Source organism: Perna viridis, chromosome 1, assembly GCF_037379345.1.
Source record: "Perna viridis isolate PV_CMFRI_1.1 ecotype Kerala chromosome 1, ASM3737934v1, whole genome shotgun sequence".
Lineage (NCBI taxonomy): Eukaryota > Metazoa > Mollusca > Bivalvia > Mytilida > Mytilidae > Perna > Perna viridis.
The window spans coordinates 4,947,911-4,970,452 of record NC_142445.1 but is presented as its reverse complement, the minus strand read 5'-3'; the positions used below and the strand labels follow the sequence as shown (position 1 = coordinate 4,970,452).

At 33.3% G+C, this 22,542-nt stretch overlaps 1 protein-coding gene across 1 annotated transcript in view; it reads left to right on the top strand.

The window, feature by feature from the left end:
* LOC148626959 (inositol-pentakisphosphate 2-kinase-like) overlaps positions 1 to 22,542 on the top strand; it is a 48,984-nt gene that overhangs the window by 20,688 nt on the left and 5,754 nt on the right. The window contains exons 8-13 of the mRNA XM_088564619.1: positions 11,458 to 11,530; positions 12,028 to 12,128; positions 12,996 to 13,396; positions 14,989 to 15,121; positions 18,795 to 18,900; positions 20,236 to 20,306. Of these exons, the coding sequence (XP_088420745.1) occupies positions 11,458 to 11,530; positions 12,028 to 12,128; positions 12,996 to 13,396; positions 14,989 to 15,121; positions 18,795 to 18,900; positions 20,236 to 20,306 (885 nt within the window). The remainder of the gene's footprint in view (positions 1 to 11,457; positions 11,531 to 12,027; positions 12,129 to 12,995; positions 13,397 to 14,988; positions 15,122 to 18,794; positions 18,901 to 20,235; positions 20,307 to 22,542) is intronic.

The window sequence follows — 22,542 nt, the reverse complement described above, 5'->3', positions numbered from 1 at the left end:
AGTGCTCGTAGTTGTGCAAATGCCATTTTTACTTTTGAATGATTGAAATTAAAACAACTTCAATATTTATAATGCTTGAAGCTTGTGAGTACATCTCATGGCTTAATGACAATCTAGCTTTTAATTGTTTAAAGGTTGTAATTAATTATAATTATGATTATAATTAGCTATGATGCTGAATTCTTGTTCAGCATGTTTAGTTTGCATATGGGAATACAGTTGGCTTGGAAGCTTAACATTAAGGAATGTAATAAATTTCAACAGACATTAATTAAGGATAAACTATAAAACTAACTTTACAGTTTTAATTTTTTTTTATTTCATTAAGTTCATAATTTATTATGTAAATAATTGTATTTTTGTACTTTAATCCCAATATTGACAACATGTACTAAAATAAAATATTAAATAATGAAATATTTCATTTAAAACATCATCAAGTTTATTTTGATATTCTCATAACAATATCTTAAGATTTTAAGTACAATTCTTCAGGTAAAATACAGGTGCAATTAAGGTGACCAATAAAGAACAGACTATAATGATTAAAACAACAATTTCATCTTTGTTTATTTAAACCTGTAATTAAATGTATGCAAACCAGGATTAAACCTTATTTTTGTCTTTGTCTAGGTGTAAATTTCATTTGAGAAGTACTTTCAAAGAGTACCAAATTGATCACCTACTCCATTGAAATGCAGTATTATTTTCTGGTTTCAGAGAAGATACCAAAATGTCTGTTCATTTTGTTTAGATTATTACTTTCTGTAGGTTTCTAGTAAACTGTTGTGAAAGCATGTTGATAACAATTAAGGATTCTCATTCTTTGCTTTACTATTGCTTATAGTAACTTCATCAAAAACTTGTTTTAATTCAATGAAGTGTTTTATAATAATGTACCAAGTTTTACTTGATAAGTTTAAATTTGTTTCCAAGGTACCATAAGATATGAAGTGACATGAAAGAGAATTAGAGATAATTGCAGAAACAGAAGGGGGTCCTGTTTCAAGTTATATTGCTTGTATTTTATCTGGTTAATTTAAACTTCATGCTCTTCTTTGTATACTTCATGTAAATCTGTTATCAAGATGTAGCAGTATTGAGCATTTAATTTGTTAAGGGTCAGAACATTTTATAAAAATAACAAGTATTTTTTTAGTTTTGGGTTTTGCATTGCAGGTGTTACAGAGCAAAATTTCATAACATTGAACTCTGATGAATCATTAAGTATGAAACAGATAGCTGTTTAATTTTTATAGGGCTGGTAGTCAGGTTGATAGATAAGCCACTTGCAATTATTTGGGATAATTTTCAGATGTTCAAGTAATGTTGAAATCAAATAGTTTTTAAAAGTGCCATTAGCAAGGGCAGACAGAATCAAGACTTTCCCCCACAAAAAGAAGAATGTACACATGGAATTTTTTAGATACTCCCAAGAATGCCCCAAGCCAAATGAAACTCTTGCTTACAGTGAGAAAATGTCGTCAATTGGGAGGGCACACATACAAATGCTTACTTTTATACAAAAGGTTTAAGTAAGGCAGAGTTTATGTATTATGAAAAGGTGACCATTTGGCATTTTGTTCTTTATGATAAACATATTTAAATCACCTGAAACTGGTCTAACTTGAACTTAGTTTAGATTTATTTCAATGACAGGCAAGTTCAAACTGTTTTAGATGCCAAGATTAAAACATTCACCAAATAAAAATTTCTCAGGCTTTTAGCCTCAGTTGGACTTGTGGTTTTGTTTTTGTGTCCCAATTTATTGTTGACATGTCAGTGATCAGGAATCCTGTTAGACCACTATAGACACTGTTATTATTACTGAACTACTGAGGCACAGGGAAGGATATATAAATATAGGTTGCTTGTAAAAACACATCATAACAATGCTGCTAAGCCTCAAATTTTCTGACAATCTCATAGCCAGAATAAAACTGCTTGAAAAACCTGTTTTTTTATAAACTTTGTACATTGTACAAACTTCTATATAGTTGTGCAATTATAATCTGTAAAGTCAGTGAAAACAACCTTTATTATGGGTAAAGTCCAGTGTAAACTATGATACACATTGAGATTTGAGTACAATATCCCCCATTTTATCATTTTACTGTTCTTGCATTTTATATTGATATAATAGATTAGTCCATCTACTTTCACTCAAACCATAGTTCATATAGAGATCACTGATAACAAAAGAAACAACTTTTTTGTAATTATACTCTTCCATATCTCAATGGAGTCATTACTTCATATGAGAGCTTGCTTAACAAAAATTGTGCATTTATATTGACTGTAATTTGTCTTATGTTATATTTAAAGTAAGCCTGAATTTGTTTTCTATTTATTAAAAAAAAGGGGTACTTTATATTGAATTTCCCTCATTGGTGCCTCTCTTTGTTCAATGTTGATATGAAATGACCTTGAACTTAAGTCAGCTGTTTGCAAAATCTTGGGAATATGAGTATCTATAAAAAGTAACACAACTAGGGAGTTGTTAGGGATTTCTTTGTTGCAATCAGACATCAAAATATCTATGCTTAAGTGCAAAATTTGTATGTGTTTTTAAGTGTCAAGAACACTACATTGTATTTAAAGATGAACAACTACAAATCTGGCCTTTTGAAGTTTCTACCATATTTAGTGATAGTAAAAAAAACAGACAGTAGTGAAAACTTGTTAGTTTTTTTTTGTGTGGATAAAATGATCCAAGATACACTGTAATATTTGTTAAGTCTTTTTTGTTTTTCATTTAAGTTACTACAGGTAATTAGTATATGTATTATTGCATTAAATCCATTGATTAAATCTAACACCTTTAAAGTCAGGATTATTTTCTGATGAATGTTGATATGTTAGGCAACTTATTTTCACCTATCAAATGTGTGAATAAACATGTTGATTTAGCTACTATTTGATGTCATTAGTTTAACAGCTAGTAATGTGTTAAACCTTATTTCAATACAGACTAAATTACCTGTATATGTACATGTTTAATTAATTAATGCTATTGAATGATAAGCATTTGTTTTATCAACCCTTTTGTGATACTTAAATTGTCAAGAAATGCTTCTGTAATTTTGTGCAGTTTGTATTAGTGCCCATTTTCACTTCTTTTTTTTTTTTTGGGGGGGGGGGGAGGGCATAATTAAATTAATGAAATATATGTTGTTTTTATCAGGTAAAAATTTTATGACTAATTATAATTTTATATAAGTATTTGCCTGTTGTCACTCAGATTTATACTTGTACATTGTACAACAGAGTCATTAGATTTCTGAAAGTTTTAGTTGAGCTTCAGAAACAAGATTTAAATTTCGATCTTCAGTTATAGACTGAAAAACTAATTAATCAGATTGGTGGTAAAAATTAATAGATCAGGATTTACATGGAAAATTTATCAACCCCAGTGGGCACGTTAAGGCAATGGGCTGAAACTTCTTAAGTCTCTCTTCTAACATTCAATAGGAATTTGACACTCTATACATCTGCTAACTTTGATTATTGACCATACAGTATGTTTGTACAATAATGAAACTGTCAGTATACATAAGTAATACATGTGTTACAGAACCGTAAAAACACTTTGTTTGGAATCATTAGACTGCTACAATCAACATGTATTGCACACACTTATAATTATGTCAAGAGTCTTTTGTTACAATACATGTCAATCTTTAACTAAGAGATCAAGTGTTTTGATTATTTGCCAAGTGTGTGGGCTAACTTCTAGTACATTTTTTTTTGTCATACATATGAACATTACACAATACTGATATAAAATCAAAAAACGGAAATAATCTGCTGTGGACTTATTTAGTGTCTCTTTCATAGCAACACTAGATGAAGAAACTTTAAGTGTTTACCATCTACATGTGTACAATGTAACCCAGAGATGGTTCAGTGTATTGTCCAGCAGTTCTACAAATTACACAGATTAATGATAAATAGAATAACAAAAATTGTTCCTTTTGTTCTGTTTTAATTATTTTTGCATTACTGCAACATTACAGTTTTACTGTTTATTGCTGATAAAAACTTAAAAGAGTCAATTAAAGTTCTAGCCGAACAGAGCATTGGCAGAGAAGTTTGAAGTACTCACCAAGTTGACCAATATTTTTCATCAGTATTATTCATAGAATAGCTTTTTAGCCTTGACTGACAAAAGTATGCTATTTTAGAATTACAGAATTTCCCTCAATTAAATCAGCCTGTTACATCAATGACCAATTTAAAAGTGTAATAAATTAGTTTGGTTTTATATTCTTCCTGACTATCTAAGTTGGTCATGGTCTTTGAATGTTTAAAAAATGGTATTTTATATTCAAGTATTTCATCATAGTTATTCATAGAAAAAGTTTTTTTACCTGCACTTAGATGATTGACTATTCTTTTGATACCTGCCACAAATAGTTGTTTGGTATATGTGATACCCTCCATTTTACTTGGACAGGTGTTGGCTGTCTGTCCATCTGTCCCATGGTGGTTTCCAGATAAGTCAAGTGACTAACCAAAGTTGATTTTTAGCTGATCTGATCCAAAAGAAGGAACATCTTTTAGCTAGATCCTTTAATCTTAGTTTTCACTATATAGATGACATATTATCATTAAACAGTCCTAGTTTCAGAAATATGTACATCGCATCTACCCCAAAGAATTTGAGATAAAGAATACTGCATTCACTGTAAAGTCAGCCTCATATCTTGACCTACACTTGGAGATCGATGGTAAAGGAAAACTATTGACCAAACTATACGACAAATGCAGTGACTTTTCGTTCCGTATGGTTAACTTCCCTTTCATCTATGGCAACATCCCTTTAGCACCTGCATATGGATTTTTCATATCATATCGTGCTAGACTTCTGCTGGAATAGGGTTGTGTTGATACAAGATTGAAGTTAACATTACAGAAGTTTTATGGTCGTCATGAACTCGTGGATTGTAACCGTGTATCCACCTGCATCATGAAAACTGATTAGTTCAAAGTGTCAAAGTTTTCCTTTCCTCTTTCGTCTACCCTGCACTTGACTTTTTATTAGCAGCTCGGCAGGTGTTTCTAGAAAAGCAGAGGACACTTACCCTACTGGTGTATCTGGTCCAGGCTCCCAGTTTCAGTGGAACATGAGTTGCTCATTTACTTTTGTCACTTTGTATGTATTATTTTGGTTATTATATGTTCTTTGTTGTGCGTGTCTGTTTTTTCCATGTCTGGTCTTTGAACCTGGATTACATTATTTTGATTTCTGCTAGAATCTTGGTTTCCTTGATTACTCTTTGCAGAACCAGATTTTGAAATGGTTACTTAATGATTTTCAAACTCCTACAAGAACATGAAAATGTAGTTCAATTTGGAACACAATGCTGTTCTGTTTTTAAGTGTTGCCCCTCCCCACAGTCTCTCAATACTTTTCCCTTGTGTGTAGTTAATTGCAACACAACATTGTGGGATATGGTTCCACAATACTTTGGTTCATGTCCTAGAGTTTTTTGTTACAGAGGTGCTTATACAAAATGTCTAGATTTTTCCTGGTAGGAAAACTGATCCAAAATGTACTATCAAAGTATGTCTGCATGAAGTATTAACTGGTAAAATGTGTCACTCGTGACTATCATGTACCTTTATCTGGTCCACTAACTCATGATTTATGTGTCAGAAATCTTCAAGTTCAAGTTTAGATGTTAAATGTGTATAAGACATTCCTTTATCTACAAAATGTGACTGAATAAGAACATGAAACAGAAAGGATGACATAATGCTTGTATAACGAAACATTGTGGTTTGTACTTGGTTTCACCTTTCTATTCAAGATGTTATTTGCATTTTATCCTGTTGACATTATTTTTAAGTACATGTATTGTAAACAATGTGGGATTATTGAGCTACTAGATTAATTGGTACTAAATATGTAATGTAATTTCATCTGGCATACTATTATGTTAAGTATTTTAAACTTCCATTACAGGAAAAGTTTGAATTCTTCAAGTGGATTTTGGAGACATAAGGCTTCTTTGTGATGATTAAAATAATAATTTGTTACAAATACAGTTTATCTCCATATTATCTTGTACCAGAAATATCTACTGTTTGTTAGTTAGATACAAGTCAACTATATGCAATGTTGAATGTCAGATATAAGAAAATCTTACAAATTTTAGTTGTAGTTTTTATGTTTTAGATGTTGACAAGATTTGCTATTGTGATTGATACAAAGTAACCACACTGTAATAGGACAAAGTTGTTATAGAATCTTCATCAGGACCTTAACATTTTGCTTTTGTTTTTATGTGACCTATTATCATGTACCAATACCAGTAATCTTGTCAATTTGTAGACTTAGAAATATTTTGTAGTATACAAGTAGGATGATTTTTTTTAGAAGTGGCCTTAATGATACCAGCCAAGAGGGAGGGGGACAGTTAAGTTTCACTTGCATTATAACTATGGTATTAGTAAGATCTTATATTGATATGCTGACATATATCCCGTCTCGTTGATACTGTTGGGAAAAGCAAGTGGAGACTAGCCCTTGTCATATTTCTACTTGATGATAGAGAATTCCCCTTCAGAGTAGTTTAATGTCTATAACTGCTGTCTAAGCTGCTTTAGTTGGCATACCATTTGAGATTTAATGACTGAAAAGTCTTCTTTCTACGAGGTACTGGTCCTTTGACAGTTAGGTTTTAGGATTATTATTGTTCATGACAACTTTGTCTGTGCTTTTGGATTGTTGGGGATGACGTGACAGTCATCTCAGAGCATTATATAACTAGATATGTTGAAAAGTGTGATGTATATTTGTAATACTCTTAACACCTCTTTGTTTACGAGTCAATAGTTTGACCTGCATGTTTGTAGGTTTATATTAAAAACATCCTGGAGATTATTGACAATCTCTTTATGTACACTTAACCTCCACTGAGAACGAAAAATTCATCTAATCAATCAAACTTTGGTCCATTATTGATAACATTAATGTTGGCTATTATTTATATTTCTACTAAGAATATTTGTTGACTTTGTAAAAGTGAACAACAGGTCAGCAAAATTATAATTGAGGGGTACAAGCCGTTGCCAGATTGCTGATGTATGTTTTCGTATGATATGAATAAGTGAATGACCATATTTTTCAGTACAATAACTTTGTTTGTGAGAGGTGAATATGGGTGTTTTTTCTCCATACTTGGGTTACCTGAGCAAGATATAGATGTAATATATATCAACTTGTAATAGATTCACGTTTTTCCATGAGGAAATTACCATCGTAGGTTTGATGTGGGTGATTTAAATAAAGTTTAATGTCTTCCTTTACAATGGATTGATGACTGAACCATACATAGAAGTGTTTATCTTGTGTTCGACAATGGTCTTTTCTGACACAAACACTTATAACTATTTACGTTAAAGCTGTTTTTTTTATATATATATACATTAGTATCATAAACAAAGTTGTAGTGTTAAATTCTCCCCCCCCCCACTTTTGCCCTTGGTGTCAAATTAGTAGTGGTCCCAGTTCTCCATGCCATTGATGTCAAATTATTTGTGGTCCCAGTTTCAGGACCATTTCACTGTCCTAGGATCTTTTCATTGACCTAGGTCCAGAACTTTCAACCATTTATTGGTATTTTATTGAGGAATTGGGTTTCCTTTGCCAGATTTTTCCTTTTAATCTTTGAAAAGTCTTGGACCTTCTACTCTTGAAAGTTAACTACACCATTACACACACACATGCACACTCAGAAGCTAAAATTAAAAGATTTTGAAGCACTGCTATTTACCTGCATAAAAAAAATTGAGTTACCAAGTACAAGAAAGAAGTGGTAGGTGTTTATGGAAAGAGAGTGTAAAAGTCATCTCCCTGATGGTCTATCTTAAAGGTGTGGAATCAATCCATTGGTACTTACCATTATATAGGTGAAAATATTTATTACTTGATACACAGGAGATGTATGTAACCTGAAAACAAAATTATAAGAATAAAGTCAATCCTCAATCCCCCCTAGTTTTATTGAACACTTTAATCAGTTCCTCAAATATGTCACATAACTTGCCATTAGTGTTTGTTTCAAAACCATGTGCCACACAATGGAATAGACAATTATCTCATCTGGTCAGATGAGTTACCCCTGTATATAGAACTATAATTATACTGCTTGAGGTTTTCTCCACTTGTCTAGACCATAAACCATAATTTACTGGTCAGGTTTTGTGAAATAGCCAGCTGATTGAGATAAGATTGTCAATATAAGTATTTCTCCAGTAGATGAATGACCCAATATTCCACCTACATAATTCAATAGTGATAGGCACAGAGTTCAAGGACTAATTGCACTATCATTGATGTTTGTTGTTTATGTGTTGATTTTATTGCTTACTGATGTCATTGATGTTACTGAGATCTAGGATTCTAATCCTAATGACCTATTGTGATGTCACAGATGTTACCACAATCCAGGTTTTCTAATCCTATTGGAATTGTTAGTCCTCTGAAACAAATCTCAACCATGAACTAAGAAGAACAAATTGATAGGAGGAATGTTAGTTGTTAACGAGCACCATGAAGCGGTGTGAGCTCTACGGTTAGTACGTGTACTTTCAAAAATTCCCCTAAAGTTCCCCAGTATATTAACGAAAAAGAAGTCATGTCCCAGAAGTAACAAAAAGTGACTGTCCTTACAGAGAAAATTCATCATTTCCTTCAATCAAACAGTTAAGATTACGTTTCAGTAAAAATAAAGTAATCTTTTCTGATAGTTTTCAAGTCTTTTTCTAGTTTGTTTTACTTATTTAAAGAAGTGAATACATGTACAATGTTTATAAAAACTTTGGCAAACGTGGATGTACATACGTGTATCTCCGCTGTTGCTGTTGTCAAGAAGCTAACTCGCCTCAGAAAAAAAATAGAACTCTGATTATATTATCAAAATCGCAGCATAGCTTTTCTAAGATAGGAAAGGCAATCATTTTCTTGTTTGGAATTGGCAGCTGTCGTCTGAATTTTGTCTATGTCACATGTAAAATATTCCCACCATCCGTGCAGAACTGTAATAGTTTCTGTATCTGCGCAGATTGAAACTGAAATGGATGTTGCTAGAGATGCCCTTAAGGGATAAAAAATGTGAAGTATTGGGAAGTACTGTAAAGTTATTGACCATTTTGAGAGCAAGTGGAAAGTGGGTATGGGGTTGAATGTTTTTTTTTGGAGGGGGGAGGAGGGAATGTTCAAGTTATCCATTTATTGAAAAAAAAAATTCCCCCATTAGTTAACAAGACGGATTTTCAAATAGAAATATTGATTTTGCTTGCTACTTAAATGTAAATAAAAATATAGCACTTGCAGAGCCAAAATTTTTATCTGGGTCAACCCCTCTCTTTGTAATGTCCTTTATTATTTGACGAGTCTCGCACAGATGGTACATGTATGGTAAAGCTCACGGTGCTCGCTGATTTAGGCAATGCCTACCCCATATTAGCTTTATAGGTATAACGAGTGGTCAGTGGTCCAACAAAACATTAGATTAGTAAAATAACAGTCTTTTCTCTAGATTAGAATTATATGGCTACTGTATCAACATAATTGTTATAACCAATATAATATCTTTTTTGCTGTAACACTATAGGTTAACTGTCAATCTTAAATCCTTTCCTTTTTTAAGAATTGGCAATAATAAAAAATTTGTATATTGAAAAAAACCCATAAATTTTCCATGTGCATATTGTTTATTGCGCGAAGTGCAATTAACAAAATATGCACATGGAAAATTTATGCTAATTTTCAATAGATAAAATTTTTATCATAGCCAATTCTTATAAATTAATTTTAAAACATATTTTTATCTTTAAACATGAGAAAAGTAGCTCTTAATTTAACTGAATAGGGGTGTGTCAATATTTTTTTTATCCATTGAGATATAACAAAATTATTTTAACCAATCAGAATACAGTATTTATCTCAAATTAATTTATAGAGATGTAGACCTATAACCAATAAAATATTCCCATAGTCTTTCTTGCTGTGACACTATAGGTTCACTATCAATCCTATCCTATAGAGATGTAGACCTATGTATAATGTACTAGATAAACCCTGTTATATTGCAGTTAGAGGTAATACTATCCGATCAATTATATGTAGTTCCCTATTTGTTGTACACTAGATGTCATAAGCCCTGAGTTACATTACATGTACATGTAGTTGTTTGCCTTATGTTATGATGACTGTCAAGTTTTATGTAGTATTTCTATTCATCAAATGTCCAGGGCATATACAGTCTACTAGTTCAGTGTAATGCTATCATTCATCAAAAGTACAGGACATGTATATCTAAATAGGTCATTGTCCCTAACAGTATATTTATCATTTACCCTCAGTGTACATATTTTGGTATCATTGACCTTCAGAGTAAATTTTATTGGTATCAGTGACCTTCAGAGTAAATGTTACTGGTATCAGTGATCTTCAGAGTAAATGTAATTGGTATCAGTTATCTTCAGAATACATTTGAAAAGATTTGTGTTCTGTTGGTTATACAGTATTTTGGTGTCTGTTGTTTAAATTTTTAAAATGTGCATAGACATTACTGGGTAATGTAAGGATCTTTGGCATATAAGTGTACAATCCTTCAGTGGTTTAAACATATGAAGGCATGGAGTATTATTAGAATCATAGACATTTGTAATCTAGTATTCCTTACCATACGTCAGTAAACTTATTGTTTATTAATTACAGTTTGACGACTTGAAGTGAAGTGTTGTATCCTACTATGATTGATAACAATCTGTATGGTAGTTTTAAATTATAAATGAGAAACCAACCAACAACAAGTGTTGCACGTTTCATGTTCTACATAGTAATAAGTTCCTTCTATGGTTACAGGTCTAACAATAGAACCTTTTATTATAAGAGACCCTGGGAATATATTTGGTATATTTGAGGACATAACAAAGGAAACTTTAGTGTTCATGCTATTACCTACATAAGAAACATAGAACTGTCCTATAGAATTTTTCTATGTTTAGTTTAGTTAAAAATAAATAAAAAGGATATTTGTAATTTATTTTCAAATAAACTGAACATTGGGCCTTGGGGTGATATAGGTCAAGGGTCGATACATCATGTAATACAGATTTTGACAGGTCATGTTCATTTTATCATATATTTCAACCATACCTCAAGTATGGTCTGTAAAGTGGTGTGATATAGGGTATGCGATATATGATACCATAGGTCTTGAGGTGTGATATAGGGTTTAAACAAACACTTATAATGCATATGAGTTTCTGAAGTGATCTTGTGGTTGTTTGATGTCTGATTTGTAATCTGTTAATTTTATTATCAGTGACTTGCTTTAAGTTCTGTTAATCAATTACAATTAAAGAAGAAATATTTTTAAACCATACATTTAAACCATTATTTTGAATATTATCAATTGTGTTCTTTTTTTTTTTTTTCAGGAATAGAGCTAGAATGAAACATGCCCTGTATGGTTTATGTGAAACACCACAACACAACTTGAAAATTTGCATGGTAAGGGGAGTAACTCTATTTGAAAATTTGTAACGCACACATAATTAACAGTACAAAAAATATATTCATATGTGACGTACTTATTTGTTTGTTTCATAGCCTTCAATTATTACTAATTTGTTCATTTCAAAGCATCCATGAAAATCTAGTCCCAGATATGTTCCCAAAAAACATCCTAGATTCTCATTCCCTCATGACCACCCCCCCCCCCCCAAAAAAAAAAAAAAAAAAGAAGAAGAAAAAATAAATCCATATTGAGGTCAATATCTTTCAAATTGACAGAATTTTTCAATTAAATTGATAAAAAATGAAATTTGCCCACCTGCCCCTAGTTAAGAAAGATGTTGGATGAGAATCTAGGAATTATTTTATGATGGCCTTAACAACTTTTTATGGCTTTAACAGAGATTTTACATTTCACATATTCTAAAAACACCAGTGTTTACTGAGATTATATGTTTAAGCTACATTTAATTTTTGACATCATATAATTGCAGAATGGTGATGAGATTTATGGTAAACATGTACAGGATGATCTGAGTGTCAAACTCAAACAATTTTTTGGTGACAATAGTGCTAATGGAATCAAAAGGCATTTGTAAGTCTGATATCATGTAACTAATCAGCATGGTCAATGATTGTATTCTCGGTCCCTCTGATATTTTGACAAATGTATGGATATTGGACTCGGAATATGACAAAGAATAACTCTTGTACTTTTCACAAATTGTTAATTCTATTAAAAAAAAATATTCATCATACTGTAAATTCTTTAAATATTGCAGTGATTTTATTGTTGCAAAAAAATATGACTGAATGAATTCACACAAATTTAATCATTTGTTATAGAATTTTGAACATGATTGCTGGGGATATATTGCAAAACCACCCAAAGAAATTTCACTTTTTATATAAAAATATATAATCTCAATAATGATTTTACTGTTTTTTTTGTTTTTTTTTTTAAAGCTAAGTGTGCATGTTTAAGGGAATATATGGAGAAAAAGTGATAACATGAGTTACTACTCTCCATCTTGAAATACAAAACATGTAATGACCACATATTTGATCTCATTGGAAACATTTGGTTCATGTATGGTCTAAGTCATTTTGATAAAGAATAAGGAAATAGCAACTTCCATTAGTTGCCCAGAACCACTGAATTGACAAATTATTGATTGTTCAGGTGACGATTATTTGAGTAACATTACTAGATGTTAATGGCCCTTATTTTTACTATATACAAACTGAAATGTGAATGCCACAGTTAAAACACTCCTTTAGTGAACTTGGCTGACACAGGTTTTAATATTTTTTTTTAACCTAAAGCTCATCTGATTTAACTTTAGTTGTGGAAGCTAGGAGTTACATATCAATGAAGGCTCTGAGTCATATAACTTGTGAATACTGGAATTTCTTCATTGATCACGGAGAACTTTTATTTTTTTTTTTTTATCTTTTTCAGAGTATTATCAGAATTCTTGGACCTGATAGTAGATGCCTTGCTCTATATACCTTCAGTATTAAATGGACATGATGCTTCTGAACCAGATACAGAGCATTTGTCTACATGTTGTTCAAACAGAACTAAACAAAGTTTGTCTAATACTCAATGTTGCTCTTCATCTATAAAGGAATCTGCAAGTTGTGCTCTACATGTCAACAACAATGATTCAAAGGGGGATAAATCATTACCTGAACAAAGTTCACAACTTTCTGCCCCCAAAGTATTCAAAACTAAGTACAATTCTAGTCATGAAACCTGTGATACAGAGAAACCTTATGCCAAGTTAGTGAATGGATGTAACTGCTATAAACCTTCCCAACATTGTCAGAAAAGTTCTTATCAAGAGAACAATTTACAAGGTAGGGTGATTGTGTACTAGATAAAGTTTATGAAGGTATTGTCATTTTGAGATTAGGTTCACTATGAAAATTAGATGGTGTATAATGACTGGATATAATTTTTAAAGTTTTTCATCTTTAATTGAAAACAGTAGCTTTTGGCAGTAAGTCGATGGAAAGGTCATGATCTTATATTGTTAAGTCTTCTGGAAATGGAAATGGCTTGAACCCTATTTCAATACATTGTGCAGGAACGTTTGAATAATGTATGGATTAAAATAACTCCTAAAATAAATCAATCTAATTAGGATTAGCTCTAGTAAATTGTCCACTACATTGAATGCAGGAACGTAGTGAACAAATTGCAAGAGATATTTTAATAAGATTGAGAATAAGTGTTCTCTATGATTTTTCATAAAAGAAAATTTTATATGTTTTTTGTACTGAAGCATCTAGGTCTCTTAAATAAAGTAATATTTTGTAAGAGGTGTTTCTTTGACTCAACATATTATACAGGGTTATAGAATGGGATTACCATATTGTCCTCAGAAAAAGTCCAGAGGTAGTCAAGGTCAAGGATAAATGTATAAAGGCAACTTGTGGACCAGTACAAAAAAAATAATTACATTTTATGATTTCTTTATGAACCTATTGTTTAAAAAAGTAAATGTAATCATTGTATATCACATATTAACTTTGATGTATGTCAAACTGTCAAAACATTTGACTTAGTTGAGGCTGGCTGAATAGGCCCTGTTTGTCCATATTTGTTTTGTTATTGATTTTTTAAAATGAATATTGAATACGCAATGGTGTAACTTGTTAATAATACAATTTTCATATGATCCATGCACTATGAGTATTATTATGGCAATGACCTAAGATCTTCATCATTATTTGTAGAAATTTTGTTTCCAAACAATATCAGTAGTGTCAACAAATGGATTCCTATGAAATTGTTAAACAGGGTTCAATGCCACAAAAGCAAGCTTAGGATGAATTAAAGATTGTGGCCCCAATAATTAAAAAAATTAATATTACAAAAGGCACAAAGAAAAAAACCCATATTTTTTGGTATCAAAACAATAATTTAAATAAGAGAGTATAAATCTCTGTCACGCATGAGCTTTTAAAATTGTGAGGGGTTGCTTCTCTGCCAGGCATGCAGTATTGAAGGGGAAAGATTGAAGACTGCTTGGCTTGGAGTCACAATAATGTGTCTGGATTGGGTGGCATACCATATTTCTGGTGTCCGCCTCTGTGAGCTAGCACAGTAAGGATCCAACTCAGAGTATCAGACTAGTACAAAGCAAGGTCTGCTCAATTCATGAATTCACACTTGTTATTTTGCTTCAAATGACCCTAGATTTGTCTCTGAATAACCATTTGATATCAATGAAACAATGTTATTTTAAGTTTTGATGTCATTGATCTTTCTGTTGAAGGAGAATTCAGTAAGAAAACAACAGGAAAGTAAATTATTTTTGTCAATGGCGTTCACAAGTGGAAATACATCTAATGGTCATTCTTTCTCATTCTGAAATGCATGGAATATGTGCCATAGGATATTAAACCTTATCAATCAATCTTAATCTCCACCTTTTTTTTTACAGAAGTCCATTTGCCCCATTATAGTGTATTAGGACAAGTTCTTGCTATACAGGCTTTAGACACAGTAGATATAGAAAATCTGTACCCATTATTTCTGAGAGTTAAAGAACATCTGAAGCAACAACCAAGTGATGAGTAAGAACTTAAATTATTGTACACTCTCTCAGAGGGACCCTATACAAATATATTGCTGTTACCTTGGCAGACATTCATTTGAATGAAAAACAATTTAATGTCATCTGCTCAGCTTCAGCTAGGTATAATGGTTTCTAGTACAAAGCTTTGACATGTTGAGATGTAAGTTTAACATCAACATAACAGTGTTCTAGGATTCCACTTTCCCATCACCTATGGCAACATAACAGTGTTCTAGGATTCCACTTTCCCATCACCCATGGCAACATAACAGTGTTCTAGGATTCCACTTTCCCATCACCTATGGCAACATAACAGTGTTCTAACTTCTAGGATTCCACTTCCCCATCACCTATGGCAACATAACAGCGTTCTAGCTTCTAGGATTCCACTTTACCATCACCTATGGCAACATAACAGTGTTATAGGATTCCACTTTCCCATCACCTATGGCAACATAACAGTGTTCTAGGATTCCACTTTCCCATCACCCATGGCAACATAACAGTGTTCTAGGATTCCACTTTCCCATCACCCATGGCAACATAACAGTGTTCTAGGATTCCACTTTCCCATCACCTATGGTAACATAACAGTGTTCTAACTTCTAGGATTCCACTTTCCCATCACCCATGGCAACATAACAGTGTTCTAACTTCTAGGATTCCACTTTCCCATCACCCATGGCAACATAACAGTGTTTTAACTTCTATGATTCCACTTTCCCATCACCCATGGCAACATAGCAGTGTTCTAAGTTATAGGATTCCACTTTCCCATCACCCATGGCAACATAACAGTGTTCTAAGTTATAGGATTCCACTTTCCCATCACCCATGGCAACATAGCAGTGTTCTAAGTTATAGGATTCGACTTTCCCATCACCCATGGCAACATAACAGTGTTCTAAGTTCTAGGATTCCACTTTCTCATCACCCATGGCAACATAGCAGTGTTCTAACTTATAGGATTCGACTTTCCCGTCACCCATGGCAACAAAACAGCGTTCTAGCTTCTAGGATTCCACTTTACCATCACCTATGGCAACATAACAGTGTTCTAGGATTCCACTTTCCCATCACCTATGGCAACATAACAGTGTTCTAGGATTCCACTTTCCCATCACCCATGGCAACATAACAGTGTTCTAGGATTCCACTTTCCCATCACCTATGGCAACATAACAGTGTTCTAACTTCTAGGATTCCACTTCCCCATCACCTATGGCAACATAACAGCGTTCTAGCTTCTAGGATTCCACTTTACCATCACCTATGGCAACATAACAGTGTTCTAGGATTCCACTTTCCCATCACCTATGACAACATAACAGTGTTCTAGGATTCCACTTTCCCATCACCCATGGCAACATAACAGTGTTCTAGGATTCCACTTTCCCATCACCCATGGCAACATAACAGTGTTCTAGGATTCCACTTTCCCATCACCTATGGTAACATAACAGTGTTCTAACTTCTAGGATTCCACTTTCCCATCACCCATGGCAACATAACAGTGTTCTAACTTCTATGATTCCACTTTCCCATCACCCATGGCAACATAGCAGTGTTCTAAGTTATAGGATTCCACTTTCCCATCACCCATGGCAACATAGCAGTGTTCTAAATTATAGGATTCGACTTTCCCATCACCCATGGCAACATAACAGTGTTCTAACTTCTAGGATTCCACTTTCTCATCACCCATGGCAACATAGTAGTGTTCTAACTTATAGGATTCCACTGTCCCGTCACCCATGGCAACAAAACAGCGTTCTAGCTTCTAGGATTCCACTTTACCATCACCTATGGCAACATAACAGTGTTCTAGGATTCCACTTTCCCATCACCTATGGCAACATAACAGTGTTCTAGGATTCCACTTTCCCATCACCCATGGCAACATAACAGTGTTCTAGGATTCCACTTTCCCATCACCTATGGTAACATAACAGTGTTCTAACTTCTAGGATTCCACTTTCCCATCACCCATGGCAACATAACAGTGTTCTAACTTCTATGATTCCACTTTCCCATCACCCATGGCAACATAGCAGTGTTCTAAGTTATAGGATTCCACTTTCCCATCACCCATGGCAACATAGCAGTGTTCTAAATTATAGGATTCGACTTTCCCATCACCCATGGCAACATAACAGTGTTCTAACTTCTAGGATTCCACTTTCTCATCACCCATGGCAACATAGCAGTGTTCTAACTTATAGGATTCCACTGTCCCGTCACCCATGGCAACAAAACAGCGTTCTAGCTTCTAGGATTCCACTTTACCATCACCTATGGCAACATAACAGTGTTCTAGGATTCCACTTTCCCATCACCTATGGCAACATAACAGTGTTCTAGGATTCCACTTTCCCATCACCCATGGCAACATAACAGTGTTCTAGGATTCCACTTTCCCATCACCTATGGTAACATAGCAGTGTACTAACTTATAGGATTCCACTGTCCCGTCACCCATGGCAACATAACAGTGTTCTAACTTCTATGATTCCACTTTCCCATCACCCATGGCAACATAGCAGTGTTCTAAGTTAAAGGATTCCACTTTCCCATCACCCATGGCAACATAGCAGTGTTCTAAGTTATAGGATTCCACTTTCCCATCACCCATGGCAACATAGCAGTGTTCTAAGTTCTAGGATTCCTATTTCCCGTCACCCGAGTCAAGTACAATGTTAGTGTGGTAAAGTTGTTTATTATGTTCCACTTTCCCTTTGCTGCTAGTAAAAAAACTTATATTACTGAAAGGATTTGATAAGTTTAGAAAGCATACTTTAAATGTGGGAAAATTTTAATTTTCATTTGGAGTTAACCTGTGGTAACCTAAATTTTCAAAAAATTCTATAACACTGTTTAGCATGCTGAACATACAAACATTTATCACATTTTAACAACAACTTCTACTGGGCAGAATAATTAGAGAATTGTAACAGACCTGTAAGTTTTATTAAAATGCTATTGACCTTTTTTTTTTTTTTTTTTATTAAGTAGCAGTCTTTATAAAAATCAGACATGATGTGATTCAAGCATGTCAAAACCCCACTGAATTCAGTTTTATTTCTTGTTTAGAAACATTCTCTGGTCACATGTCCAGGCTTAGTTTTTCCTTTGGTTGTTTTGCTTTTGACTTAAAAATTATATTGATTGTACATAAAATTGTCACTTTGCTAGAGTTATTGTTCTTGATTTTGTTTGATTTGGTTGATTTTAGTGAGAGATAAAGGTATGATTTTCTCAATAGTGCAGATCTGCATATAGAAAGGATTGTTGTTTTGTAAAGATAAAGCATATGTATTCCCAAAAATAATTGTTTGGTGGTTTTTCTAAACCATGAATCACTTTACCATTGGTGGTGCCTGAATTTTATATGGACTGGTACTTAAATACATGAAAATATGAAAATATATTAGTTGATGAAGTGGTTGAATTGATAGTACATTTTCTAAATCATTTGTTGAAAAGGATAAGGTTAAATTTGTCTTAACCACACTGATTAAACATTGACAAACTAAGTTACTAGAAATTGTTTAAGTTCCTTCATGTTTTAATGCATTTTTAATCTTTGTTTACTGAAAAATAAAGTGATAAAAACATGTTCATTTGGTGACTTTTATTATCAGTACATGTATATTGATTATTTTGTTCGGTAGACAGAAGTGGAACCTGTATGGTCCGTTTACAGCTGAGACATGGTTGCGACCCTGTAAAGATAGACTTGTGAGTGATAAGAACTCCCTGGAATATGCTGTTGATATGGTTTGTTTTCTCTTTATACTGTTTATACACACTCATTTAATAAACATATAATAGACTGTTTTTACATGACTTAGGTCTCACATAAGCTTCATGCAACAATGTCCAAAGCTGATTTTTTTAAAAGTTTTCCTATAATCTCTGCATCATGATTTGGTTTATACTTTATTTTTTAGTTATACTGATATTGTCCATCTCCTCAGAACCATCACAATCATTGTATGATTTATTTTAGTTTCACAGTCTTTTTATAAAGAGCTGAATTTAGCTATTGCAGTCATCCATTAACATACAGGATATTTTTAGGCTATAAGTGTTTTCTGTTTTACAGAGGGTGGGGACATAGAAATACAAGGTACCAAATGTCTGTCTGTCTATTGCATTAATGCCTTTTTTTTTTGAATTATCATAAATTTATACTAAGTATTGCTACCACCAATAGCTTGGACAAGATTGAAATAAGGGACAGTGGTTGGGATGGAAATTTTGTTAGAAGGGGTTATTTTCAGGATTTTTCAAAGATGTCTTAAGGGGCCATTTCCAGCCAGAAAGGGCAAATGGTCCCTTGCCTTCTCAACCCCTGAAAGAGTGTACTGATCGTACTTGCCCTTTGAACTTTGCACTAATTTCTATCTATATGACATCATAAGTGCTCTGATCCCTACTTTTCTTTCTGAATTTTTATTTTAAACAATTACCTACAGATATAACCACTGATAGCTCAAGGGCCTGACCCATCATTTTATCTCTTGTATTTTTATTTATATAATATTGTTTGCCCTTTCACTCCTAAATTTCTTTATGGATATTTATGAGATTTACTCAGAAATTCAACTTCACAAAGAACTTGGACAATAAGAACTTGAAAATCTTGCTTAATTATTTTCATCCATATGACTTTGTAAGCACTTTCATGCATTTATTTCTTTATAAATGTTCATAGAACACAACAGAGGACATTCGAACATAGATCTTTTATTCCTGAACATTTTCCCTATTATTTCAATTCTCTACAATGTACATATTCATTATATATTAATGTAAATTGATATTTAGATTTAAGTTTTGGGAATAAATCAGAAATTGTAAAGATTATCACAATATTTTTTCTGAAATCATACTTTTTAAAATATATATTTGTACCTGTGACCAGTATATTGCAAATAACCAAAACTGTGGAAAGACATTGTCTAACATGGTAGAATTTTGGTAACCTTTTCTTCATCCCATGGCAAAGGAATATTATCAGTTTTAACAATTTTCTAATATTTGAATGACTAAGCAAGAACAAGTAAGAAAAGTATAAGGTTTGCATTTTCATTTTAATATCTTCTACAGGTGAAAAGATTTAACGTATCAAAGACTTTACAGGACTGTTCTTTAATGGTTGCTTTCCAAAGACTAGACAGGTAAAAACCAGGAAGAATTTTATAAAACATTTAAGTTTCATTTTTTTTTATGACTGCAAAAATTTGCATAGGTGTAATAGTATTGAGCTTTCCTCCAGATCATCATCTGTGTCAATGTTCGTAGACGCTTGATTTTCGTTGGATAACTGAAGAATATTTGTTGGTTGTTCTTTATTAAATTTAACAAAAATGTTCCAAACCACTTAAGGAAGGTTGATATTGAATTTTGAAGTAGGGACAAAAAGGAGGCCAAATTAAGCATTTCATCAAATTAACTGTATAACTCCAGTAAAAGTATATGGATGTTAATGATATTGTTTCAAAATATTCTGTCCCACTGAGGTCATTCTAAGATCAATATTGGGAGTTACCTTTTGGTCAAATCCATATCTTGTGTCAAATGTCTGATTGCAATCAAACTTCAAAGCTGTATCAAGCTTAAATGGTGTGTTCATACTTGCCCCAATTGTTCAGATGACCAGTTTAAGATATTGAAGTGGCTTGACCACATGATGATGGCACATTCATTCTTGATTAAACCTGCTGTGTCAAATATTTAGTCACAATCCTAATTATACCCCACACAACAAAGTTGCGAAGGGTGTAATGTTTTTGACCCATCCATCAGTCCGTCCGTCCGTCAGTCCATCTTCAGTTTTCCAGACTTTTTTTAGCTCACCTGCCCAAAGGCCATGTGAGCTATTGCCATCACTTGGCATCCGTTGTAGTCATCGGTTGTCGTCGTCATTAACAATTATACAAAACTCTCCTCCTCTGAAACTACTTGACTGATTAGACCCAAACTTGGTATAAATGTTCCTTGGGATATCCTGCATAGAAGGTTATGGGGATTTTTGATTCGTCAAAAAACATGGCCGCCATTACTAAAAATAGAACATAGGGGTCAGACAGTAAATTTTTGAATATATCTCCAAAACCATTAGGTTTAGCTAAATTCTGACATGGATAAAAGTGTTCAGCATGATGAGATCTATCACTGGTCAAGTTTTGGTTTTATTCCATTAAGCCATATTGGAGTTATTGCCCTTTTTCAACGAATTTTTGCTATTTTTAATGTTATTTCTTTCAAAAATCTTCTTCTCTGACACTACTACTATGTTATTTCTTTCAAAAATCTTCTCTGACACTACTAAACCAATTGAAACCAAACTTAGTATGAATGTTTCTTGGGATATCCTGCATAGAACTGTTTTGGGGATTTTTGATTCGTCGAAAAACCAAAAAAAATAGATTGATTGATTGATTGATTGTTGGGGTTTAACGTCCGAGCAGCAATATTTCAGCTATATTCAGACGATGAACATGAAACGGATGATGAAATGAACATGAAATGACAATGAAACGAAAAACGGAATGGTACACAAGGACAGTAGGGTCGACAAACTCCGATTGCCACTAGAAAAAAGGAAGGATGGGTAAGGTCGGGCAATCTAGCCTCCTGTGGCGGAGCTCAAAGGTTCCCACTCCCATCGAATACCACAGCAGGGTTCTTTAACATGCGAGGAACATGGCATCTTTCCCAACACGGTGCACCACTATGGTTTGCTGTCAGGTTTTCCGTATTATAGCCTGACAACCCCAGCATGTAACATGCCAGGGATACCCCATTCCACCACCTGGGGCACATATCCCAGTTGCTCTGTGGGCAGAGCACCTAGCCCCCGGCTAGGTTTCTGAGCACTATTTAGTCGCCTTTTACGACAAGCTTAGCGATGCTGCAGGCCCATTCTTTTGACACCCGGACCTGCACGGGGCCAAAAAAAAAAAAAAATAGAACATAGGGGTCAGACAGTAGTTTTTCGCATATATCTCAAAACTGTTAGGTTTAGCCAGACTCTTTCAATTGCTGAAATGATCCTTATTACAAGGCCTTTAAAAGTCTTAAGGGATCAAAGTTGTCAGGCGACTCCTTGTAAGAGTTATTGCCCTTGAAAGATGAAATTTTTTTTTTTTTACAGTTTCAGCCAATATCTTGAAACCTATAATACTTGGAAGAAACTGCTAAAATGATCCTTATGATAAGTCGTACCGAAATCTTCTTGAGTCAAAATTGTTGGTTAAATTTATTACCCTTGAAAGATAAATTTAAACAGGTGAGCAATTCAGGCTCCTGGGAGCCTCTTGTTTTTAAACGTTTACAGATATTGACGTGATTTTTGGTATATAAATTCACCATGATAAGTTACAGGTCAAGTTTAACTTTTGTTCAGCTCTT